This window comes from Onychomys torridus, chromosome 18 (genome assembly GCF_903995425.1).
Source record: "Onychomys torridus chromosome 18, mOncTor1.1, whole genome shotgun sequence".
Classification (NCBI taxonomy): Eukaryota; Metazoa; Chordata; class Mammalia; order Rodentia; family Cricetidae; genus Onychomys; species Onychomys torridus.
The window spans coordinates 59,218,064-59,228,814 of NC_050460.1; the positions used below are offsets into that span (position 1 = coordinate 59,218,064).

Sequence of the window (10,751 nt, forward strand, 5' to 3'; positions counted from 1 at the left end):
GCTGAGCAGTGCAGCCGTGAGGCCTTCCTCCCTATACCCAGGGGATGGCCATTCTCTTTGGAGTATTTGAATAACCAAGTGATTGGATGCAGGGCATGAATAAACCCAGCAAGCAGGAACAATGTAACTTTAAATTTGGCTCCACTATGGTCGGACTTTCTTTGGACTGCCAATTCCTGAATAATGACGTAGAGATTTTTATTAATTATGAAAGCTTGGTCTTAGCTTAGGCTTGTTCCCAACTAGCTCTTAAGTTAACCCGTTTATATTCGTCTGCGTTCTACCACATGGCTAGTTATTTCTCCTCAGTACCATATGTCTGACTTCCTCTGCGTCTGGCTGGGAATCTTCCCACCTCAGATTCTTTCCCTGAGTTCCCATCTCTTCCCGGAAGTCCCACCTATTCTTTCCTGCCTAGCCATTGGCCATTCAGCTCTTTAGTAAACCATTCAGAAGGTGTCTTAGGCAGATGAGGAAGGACAGACATACATTTTTACTCAGTGTACAAAAAGATTATCCCAACACCACTGTGTTCAGAGATCCTTCTCTTGGGGGTACTTCTCAAATCTTCCTGCGGAGAGCTCAGCTTGTGTAGGATGGAGCTTGTCTTCACAACCTGTGGAGGTGTCTGCTCCTGTTACCGGCTTTCCTGGCTGGTCTCAATGATACTTACTTGACTCTCCAATGTTAGTGGTCCACTGGGAGCCCAGCCCTGTCCTTCTCACCATCCTGGGGGGCTGTTCACATGATGTCTTTTTGCCTGCCTCCTCAGCCAGGCCTTAAGCTCTGATGTAACCAGTGTTGTCACAGTAGGGGCTGAAACTCACACTCTCATGATCTGAGACAGGCAGGGTGGAAACCTCTTATCATGGCCTCCTGACCTGGAACCTCTGGCCCCCCAGCATGTGTTCTCAGGCTATAACCATGTTGAGAGACTATCAGGCAGACACACCTGCCTTAGATTGTTTTCTCAGTGTCCTGACTTGGCACTGGAGAATCTTTCTGTGTCTAGTTTTACAGGCGAGGCACCTAGAGCCATGATAGACTGGGTATGAAGACCCAGGACATTCCAGAAAATGCACACATCCAACCCGTAGCTCCTGATATGAACACTTTATTGAACACAGCAGTGGACTTGTCACATTTGGCTTCGGGGGCTGCTCTCTGTGTCACAGAGGGAATTGGAGGGGGAGGGGCCAGGTGGCACCTTCAAACCCCATCAGGCAGCATCTGTGTAGCCCCCAATCCATAGTGAGACAACTCTGGTGGCCCCGGCTGGCTTCCGGGGGCTCCTGAGAGTGGATAATCACTTAAAAGTAAAGACATAGCCTGCAAAGGCTGAGAGATTCAACCTGTCAGCAGCTGGACTTCTGGCCTGAGGAGAGGCCACAGCAGGCCTGGCGGGAGCAGGCAGGGCGGCAGAGCAGGGACATGCTGGAGCAGGGCTTGCAGCAGCTGGGCTGGCAGGAGGAGGCACAGCAGGAGGAGGTGGGCACACAGCAGGCAGGTCTGCACACAGGGCGGCAGAGCAGGGACACGCTGGAGCAGGGCTTGCAGCAGACAGGCTTGCAGCAGACAGGCACATAGCAGGAGGATTGACAGCATGAGGGCTGGCAGCTAGACTGCTGGCAGCATGGGGAGGATCCAGAGCAGATGGGTGTGCAGCAGACGGGCTTGCAGCAGACAGGCACACAGCAGGAGGATTGACAGCATGAGGGCTGGCAGCTAGACTGCTGGCAACATGAGGAGGATCCAGAGCAGATGGGTGTGCAGCAAAGAGTCACACAGCAGGATGGCTGGCAGGGGGAGCAGGTGCAGCAAGCTGGCTGGCAGCTAGACTGTTGGCAGCATGAGGGTGTGCAGCTGCTGCTGCAGGCAGATTGGCAGCAGGGGCTGGACACACAGCTCACTGGGGTGCAGATAAGGGTCAGGCAGGAGGATGGGGCACAGCAGTTGGGCTGGCAGCAACTGGGGGCACAGCAGCTGGACTGGCAGCAGCTGGGCATGCAGCAGCTGAGCACACAACAGCTGGGCTGGCAGCAGCTGGGGGCACAGCAGGTAGGCTCACAGCAGCTCTCTGGGCAGTCGTCTACCTGCCAGGAGGAGTCAGTACAAGAATCACAGGAACCGGGCAGGCAGACCCGGCTGTCATAGCTCAGGTCACTGGAGCAGATGGACATGGTGGAGGTGGCCATGGTGGGCAGGTCTGGTAGGAGCTGTGAGAGTGTGAGTGTGTGAGTGTGAGTGTGTGAGTGTGAGGGGCTGGCTGTCAGCTTTTATACTGCCCTGGGCTGGTGTTGTCCTGGTGAGAAACTTCTCAGGCTTTCCTTCCTGCTTACTGGCTGCCTGGAGCCCCTCATTAGCGCTGGTCATGGGCAGTGTGCACGCCTCACCTGTGTTTGTTTTTGTTTCTACTCTGCTGAAGGCCTGGAAAACATTTGAGGCCGCTTCCCTTGAGAGGTTTTGGAGGTGAGCAGGGCTCCATGGTGTTGGATTCTGGGGTTGTTGTTACCCTGTGCTTGAGTGACTGGGACCTATTACTATTATTATTGTTATTACTATTGCTTTAAACATTTTAAAACATAGGCAAAATAAAAAAACAACACCACCACGTGTTACATAATACAACTCAGCTGGGGGCTTAATGACAGCTCTCCTACCCCCTTTCCCTCTCCAAATGTTAGTAAGATGCAAGTCTTATACAACACAGTTGAATCAGACAGAGGCGTGTTGACTGGAGGCTGTGTGTACATTGTGAGGGAGACTTTGCTGGGTAGGGTGGCGTCTTCCCTCAGCTGTGCCTGGCCCTCCAAGACACTCAGCATTTCCAGTGAGACTCTGTGGTATTGTGTTCCCCCCAAAATATTGTGTGTTCCCCGAAATAAACTTATCTGGGGTCAGAGAACAGACAGCCACTAGATACAGAGCCACAAATGGTGGCTAGAAAATGGGAAGAGTAAGCCATAGCAGAAGTTGGGTGGTGGTGGTGCACTCCTTTAATCCCAGCACTTGAGAGGCAGAGCTAGGCGGATCTCTGTGTGTTCAAGGCCACTTTAGAAACAGCTAAGCATGGTGACCCATGCCTTTAATCCCAGAAACCCAGCCTTTAATCCCAGGGAGTGATGCAGAAAGTAGAAAGATATATAAGATGTGAAAACCAGGCACCAAGTTAGTTAAGCATGTAGTTAGTTAAGCATTTGGTTGGTTAAGTGTTCAGGCTTTGGAGCAACACAGTTCAGCTGAGATTCATGTGGAGGAGGACTCAGAAGCTTCCAGCCTGAGGAAACAGGATCACCTGAGGAACTAGCAAGGTGAGATAGCTGTGGCTTGTTCTGCTTCTCTGATCTTCCAGCGTTCACCCCAATAACTGGCCTTGGGTTTGATTTTATTAACAAGTACCTTTAAGATTCATGCTACAAGACTCTCAGCCTTTTTTGTTCTTTTTGACCAGAGACTACACATCCTGCAATGGCCACACTTCAGAAGCTCCTGACCTGCCTGCCCACCCACCTACCCATGCCAGGATAGTCGGGTTGGGTATAGAATTCTGGATTTGGAGCTGTGGTGCTCACCTTTAATCCCAGCACTAGGGAGGCAGAGGCAGGTGGATCTCTGTGAGTTCAAGGCTAGCCTAGTCTACAGAGTGAGTTCTAGAACAGCCAGGGTTGTTATACAGAGAAACCTTGTCTCAAAAAACAAACAAACAATCCAACAAAAAGTCTGGGTTTGAACCAGTGTCCCTCAAAGCCTAGGTGACGATGCCTATTATCTTGGTGCCCATGTCCCTGAGCAGAGACAACTGGAGTTCCCTGACAGTTTTCTCTGTCTTTCAACTTCTTTCTGTTGTCTTTTTTCTTACTCTGTAATGCTGGCATCTGTTTCCAGGCTGTGTGTGGCTTTGTCGTCTGTTGAGACTTACAGTGTGACCTGTCATCTCAGGATTATCCTAAAACCTGTTTCTCCTTTCTTGGCTTTCCCTTTGGCGACTCTAGACACCATTCCTTCTGGAGTGATCCTTCAGTGGGTCTCGATCCTCCCATTTTCCTCACTTTTACCCTGCGTACACGTCTCTGCAAGATGGTCCTGGTTTTATTTCCAGACTCATTCTATCACTAGAGTCTGTTATTCATCTTTATACTGAGTGGCCAATGTTTACCTTCTTATGGCTACTCAATCTTCAGTTTCACAGAAGCATAGTTTTGTCTCGGGATGTGAATGGAATGTCCCTGTGATTCCAGCAAAGTCCCCTTGAGTTTACAAGCTCTCTCTCCTCTGTTACCCAGACCGCTAGACCCCACACAGGGTGTGTTCATCAGTTTCCAGATAGGAACACTAGGCTGTTTGACCCTTGGGCCCTGGGTCCACCCCTCGTGAGCTGACATTTTAGACATTGTTCGGCAGTGAGATGGGGCTGTCTGTGCCTGCATTATTTCACTTTGTGGAGTATCCTCCAGTCTCAGCCTGTTGTCACAAATGCTGGTGCTTCCTCTTTGTTAAAGACTAAACCTGTTTCCCCATTCATCTGATGCCCCTCCTCCACTTGGCTGCGGTGAACTGTGCTGCGGTGGATGAGGTGTGGGTGGGTGGGGTGGGGGTGTGGGGTGTGTGTTGATGTCTCTTCCACATGTCCACAGCTGAACTTCTGGGGCACGGGGTGACCTGAAGTCTTTAAGGAGTGTCCATAGTGGCTTACACATGGAGTCCTCTCTTCTCCATCTTCTGTGCCAGCCCCATGGCCATCCGGGCATCAAAGAGAGACAGACATGTGTTGGGGGAAGTTGAGCCTTACCTGTTGGCTACTCAACACCCACAGCAGGATGAGACCACCATGGCCCTCTGGAACCTCTTACTTATAGCCACATAGATTTGTCCCTCAGGAAAGTGGACAACATTGTGACATTTGGTCTGGGGTACTGGGATGGCCCTGGAGGTTATCTCAGGTGGTCTTCTGAGTGAGGGGAAGGCCTGTGTGTGAGGACCTGGGTCTGGTGTCACCATTGGTGTCACCCAGTGTATTATTCATTCTTCTTGTTGCTGTAACAAAAAAACCTCACAGGAAGCAACTTCAGAGAAGAAAAGGTTTGCGTGGCTCATGGTTCCTGGGGACACAGTCTGTCATAGTGGGGATGGCAGCACAGTGGCAGAAGTGTGAGGCAGCTGGTCAGCTGCGTTTGCAGCCAGAAAGCAGAGAGAGAGAGAGAGAGAGAAAGAGAGAGAGAGAGAGAGAGAGAGAGAGAGAGAGAGAGAGAGGATTGCTGGTGCTCAGCTTGCTTTCTTCTTTTCTTTTATTTTTATTTTTATTTTTTCAGAGCTGAGGAACGAACCCATGGCCTTGCGCTTGCTAGGCAAACGCTCTACCACTGAGCTAAATCCCCAACCCCACTTTCTTCTTTTAATCCAGCCCAGGAGCACAGTCTGTGGAATGGTACCACTCACATTTAGGGTGGGTAGTCCCAGTTCAGTCAACCCAATCTAGAAACTCCCTCACAGACATGCTGTCTTAGTCACTGTTCTATGCAGTGAAGAGGCACCATGACCAAGGCAACTTACAAAAGAAAGCATTTTATTGGGGGCTTGCTTACAGTTCCACAGGGCGAGTCCCTGAGCATCATGACTGGGAGCAAAGCAGCAGGCAAGCAGGCAGGCACTAGAACAAGAGCTGAGAGCTTGCATCTCACTCCACTGAGACTGGGCCTGACTTGGACTTCAAACACTCAAAGCCCACATCCCCAGTGACATATCTCCTCCAACATGGCCACACCTCCTCCAACATGACCACACCTCCTCCAACATGGCCACACCTCTTAATCCTTCCCAAACAGTTCCACCACTTAGGGAACCGAGAATTCAAATACATGAGCCTATGGAGACCTATGGCTAGTCCTCTGTAGTCAAGGCTAGAAGGCAGGAAAAACTAGAGTAGTAGAGAAGCAGGCTGTGGGGGACGGTATCCCTGATGAGGACTGGGGATCATCAGCTGGTCTTCTGGCCTGAGGAGGGGACACCACATACGCTGACAGATTGTTTGCAAGGTGACTCTAGATCTTGTCAAGTTGGCAGTATTAATCATCACACTCTACCCAGCATCCACTCATGAGGTCCCTGCGCTTGGGCTGAGTGGGATGTTGGGTCTGGCATGCCAAGCAGCAACAAGAGACATCAGTTCCACATTGTGTGGGGCAGCTGCTTGGAAGGGCCGCAGGGCAGCAGGGCAGCAGGGCTGCGGGAAATGTGTTGGAATCCAGGAAGGCTGGGTTGATTGGCAGGAGGTACCCAGAAGACTGCAGGAGGCTGGCATTCTTGGGGCTTCAGAGTCCTGGCTGGAGCCGGAGCCCTGGTTGAGATGAGCATCCTGGGGAGGGTAGAGTTACAGGGAAAGCTGGAGGCAGAATGAGCAACTGCCATAAAGGGCTGGTCCCGCCCCACTTCCAGGAGGCTGGGGGTGTGGCTTCCGGTAGGAGGTTCTTGCTCAAGTGGATCCCAGCACTCATGAGCAGCCGTGGGGCTGGGAAGAACAGGGACGGCTCAGGGGTCCATGGCTACCAGGTAGTCATTTTCCCCCGTATTCCTAACCTCAGATGCCAAGGAGCTACTCTGAGGAGAGTCATGGTGTACCCTTCAGCTAGGTCCTACTTGTTGCATGAAGCCTGGTCCTTCAAGCCCATCCATCCCACACCACACACAAGACACAGGTCGGTAGGAGACAGTGGAAGTTTAAAGATTTATTTTTTATTTTAAGTGTGTGTGTGTGTGTGTGTGTGTGTGTGTGTGTGTGTGTATGTCAAATGCCCTGGAAAAGGAATGACAGCCTACAGCAGTTGTCAGTCACCCACTGTGCACTGGGAACAGGACTCAGGTCCTTTGCAAGAGCATAAGTGCTCTTAACCACTGAACTATCTTCACAGGCCCCAAAGGCAGGCTTATCAGGATATATGCAGTGAAAGCCCAGGTAAGGCTAAGACTGCTGGAGTTGAGACTAATCTCATGACTTAGGGCCTAAGGAGGCAGTGGGGCTCCACTCAGGCAGCCTCAGGAAAGGACTCAGGAGCCAACCACCTTCTGGATGGCCATGGCTAATGTTCTGTGGTCAAGGCTAGAGGCTGGGAATGGTTAGAGTAGTACAGAGCAGCCCGTGCTGGACAGTACCCCTGATGAGCACTCATGGTCAGCAGCTGGACTTCTGGCCAGAAGAGAGGCTACAGCTGACTTGTCTGGAGCAGGCTGGATGGCAGAGCATGGATACACTGGAGCAGGACTTGGAGCAACTGGGCTGGCAGGAGGAGGCACAGCAGGAGGAGGTGGGCACACAGCAGGCAGGTCTGCACACAGGGCGGCAGAGCAGGGACACACTGGAGCAGGGCTTGCAGCAGCTGGGCTGGCAGGAGGAGGCACAGCAGGAGGAGGTGGGCACACAGCAGGCAGGTCTGCACACAGGGCGGCAGAGCAGGGACACGCTGGAGCAGGGCTTGCAGCAGACAGGCTTGCAGCAGACAGGCACACAGCAGGAGGATTGACAGCATGAGGGCTGGCAGCTAGACTGCTGGCAGCATGGGGATCCAGAGCAAATGGGTGTGCAGCAGACAGGCTTGCAGCAGACAGGCACACAGCAGGAAGATTGACAGCATGAGGGCTGGCAGCTAGACTGCTGGCAGCATGGGAAGGATCCAGAACAGATGGGTGTGCAGCAGACAGGTTCACAACACAAAGGCTCACAGCATGTGGGTTCACAGCAAGACTGCTGGCAGGGAGAGGAGGTGCAGCAAGAGGGCTGGCAGCTAGACTGCTGGCAGCATGAGGAGGAAGTCTCACAGCAGACTGGTGCACAGCAAACAGGCTTGCAGCAAACTGGCACACAGCAGACAGGTTTGCAGCAAACTGGCACACAGCAGTACTGCTGGCAGGGAGAGCAGGTGCAGCAAGCTGGCTGGCAGCTAGACTGTTGGCAGCATGAGGGTGTGCAGCAGCTGCTGCAGGCAGATTGGCAGCAGGGGCTGGACACACAGCTCACTGGGGTGCAGATGAAGCTCAGGCAGGGGGATGGGGCACAGCAACTGGACTGGCAGCAGCTGGGCATACAGCAGCTGGGCTGGCAGCAGCTGGGCACACAGCAGCTGGACTGGCAGCAGCTGGGCTGGCAGCAGCTGGGGGCACAGCAGGTAGGCTCACAGCAGCTCTCTGGGCAGTCGTCCACCTGCCAGGAGGAGTTGGTGCAGGCGTCAGAGCAGACAGACATGGTAGAGGCGGCCATGGTGGGGTGAGCTGGGAGCTGGGAGTGTGTTGAGTGGCTGTGTGTGAGTGTTGAGTGAGTGTGTATGAGGTGCTCTGGGCTCTGGGCTTTTATCCCCCAGGCGTGTTTTGCTGCAGGAGGCTCTAGGCCCTTCCTTTTCCTTGTTGTTCAGTCTGGAGGGTGCTCTGCGGAGCTCAGTCATAAACTCATGTTGGGCTGGTTGCCCTAAGAATAGGCACATTTAGAGGGAAGTATGGCCTTCCTGGGCTGACCCTGTGCCCTCTACCTTGTGGCCACCTGCCAGGCTACCTGGTGATGGCGTTGAGCACCAAGACTATTGTATCCTCCAGCCTTGTCCTCAGAGGGTGGTCCAGCCTGCCTGTGGCTGGGAGAGAGAGGTGATGAGCCCGTCACAGAAATGTCTCTCCTGTGTCTGAGACCAGCACTGTGGCCAGAACATCCCACCTATAGCCTCTGCTTCCCAATGTCCTCCATATTGTTAGATACCTGGGCACAGTGGGCACTTGCTGGGTGTCCCAGGTTCTTGTGCCCCAGAAAGCAGTGGACAGAGGTGTGTGCACAGTAACATGGGAGCAGAGCTCAGCAATCAAAGGCCTGGCTGTGCAGACTGGGGCTTCTATGACACATGGTGTGGACTTCCTTGGTCATATACATGGTGCGGCTTCTCATACAAGCTCTGTCCCATGGACTTCTACACACAACTGCATGTGTGCCAGGTCTCAGCATCAGAGCCCAGAGATGTGTTATAGTATTGTGATAGCCACAGCTCACTGAGACCTCTGGGCTTCTGCCAGTGACCCTCAGTTTCACCTTGTCTCAGCTGAGGACTCCCAGCCTTTCCTTTGACCTAGTTTTGAAAGGCTTTGCATGGGGCCTTTCAGACCTCAACTTTCCACCAATCCCCAGCCTCACCCTCAGCCTCTCTCTCTCTGGAGGTCAGAGGTCAGATACTGTCCCTTAGACAGGCAGCTGAAGAGGACCAGATCAGAAGATAGGGCTAGAAATACATTTTTGAAAATATGAGTCATCAGGCTTCAAAACTTTCAAAGCCTCAGGGAGCCCATGGAGGTATCCTGGCTGGTGTCTTGTTTGAGCCACTGAACATCACATTTCCATATTTATCCAATCACGGCTGTGTCAGGAATCCATTCTTTCTTCATGGCTGAATCATATTCTCTTATGTGGCTACACCACACTTCACTTCTCTCTTGTCAATGGATGGGCTCTCGGTCTGTCTTTACCTTTGTGCAATTATGAGCCGATTGGCTATGAATATTCTTGCACTCATGTTTGAACATTTCACCAACTCCTTGGCAGAGACCTCCGGGCAGAACAGCTCAGTCATGTGATTCTGTTTAGCCTTGGTGAGACCACTGGGCTGTTTCCAGTCTGTAGTCCCCAGCAGCGCACAACGCTGCCATTCTCCACAGCCTTGTCAGCCCCTGTTATGTGTATGTTTAATTACAGTTGACCCAGGGTGTGCACTGGCTCCCTGCTTGCTAGACTTTCTTGTTCATTTCTAATGACCTGGCACTGGGCTCCAATACACCCTACACACACACACACACACACACACACACACACACACACACACACACACACTAAAGACCTATGCACAGTCTTAACATTGCATTGTCTTTTAAAAATATTTTGTCTGGGCAGTGGTGGCACATGCCTTTAATCCCAGCACTTGGGAGGCAGAGGCAGGTGGACCTCTGTGAGTTCAAGGCCAACCCAATCTACAGAGCAAGTTTCAGGATAGGCTCCAAAGCTGCACAAAGAAACCCTGTCTCGAAAAAGGTTAAAAAAAAAAAAATGGATGGTCTTTTGTCTTAGATTGGGTTGTCTCTCCTGCCATGGAATTCTTGATGGATTCTGGGTAGCAGGTTCCTGGAATGTCTGAGTTCTGAGGGTTGTCATTGAATTCTCTAACAATGTCTGTGGTGGTATTGTGTTCCCCGAAATATTGTGCACCCTAATAAACTTATCTGGGGTCAGAGACAGAGCAGCCACAATATCAAACAAAGTGGTAGCATTCCAGAGGCAGAAATTTGTCTGGATCTCTGTGAGTTCAAGGCCACAAGGATACAGCCAAGCATAGTGACACATGCCTTTAACCCCAGAAAGTGAGCCTTTAATCCCAGGGAATGATGGCAGAAAGCAGAAAGGTATATAAGGCATGAGGACCAGAAACTAGCAGCATTTGGCTGGTTAAGCATTCGGGCTGTGAGCAGCAGTTCAGCTGAGATCCATTTGGATGAGGACTCAGAGGCTTCCAGTCTGAGGAAACAGGATCAGCTGAGGAACTGGCGAGGTGAGGTAGCTGTGGCTTGTTCTACTTCTCTGATCTTCCAGCATTCACCCCAATAACTGGCCTCAGGTTTGATTTTTATTAACAAGACTCTTTAAGATTCATGCTACAAATGTATCTTGATGCCCAATGCTTTTTAATTTTTCTTTTTGGGGGGGGGGGGTTTCAACAGGTTTTTAAGAGCCCTAGCTT

General features: G+C 51.8%; 1 protein-coding gene across 14 annotated transcripts; it reads right to left on the reverse strand.

Annotated features, from left to right (window-relative positions):
* Window positions 1-1,355: 1,355 nt before the first annotated feature.
* LOC118569526 (keratin-associated protein 10-4-like) lies at window positions 1,356-8,248 on the reverse strand. 14 transcript variants are annotated; one of them, XM_036167386.1, is made up of 4 exons: window positions 8,150-8,248; window positions 7,736-8,056; window positions 7,309-7,612; window positions 7,166-7,206 (listed from the first exon to the last, which is right to left on the reverse strand). In XM_036167386.1, the coding sequence occupies exons 1-4, from the start codon at window positions 8,246-8,248 to the stop codon at window positions 7,166-7,168; spliced, it is 765 nt and encodes a 254-aa protein (XP_036023279.1). The 14 variants fall into 14 exon arrangements, with proteins under 14 accessions (XP_036023268.1, XP_036023278.1, XP_036023276.1 ...); XM_036167377.1 differs by having other exon boundaries at window positions 7,309-8,057; window positions 8,148-8,248; XM_036167384.1 differs by having other exon boundaries at window positions 7,166-7,255; window positions 7,493-8,051; window positions 8,118-8,248.
* Window positions 8,249-10,751: the final 2,503 nt, after the last annotated feature.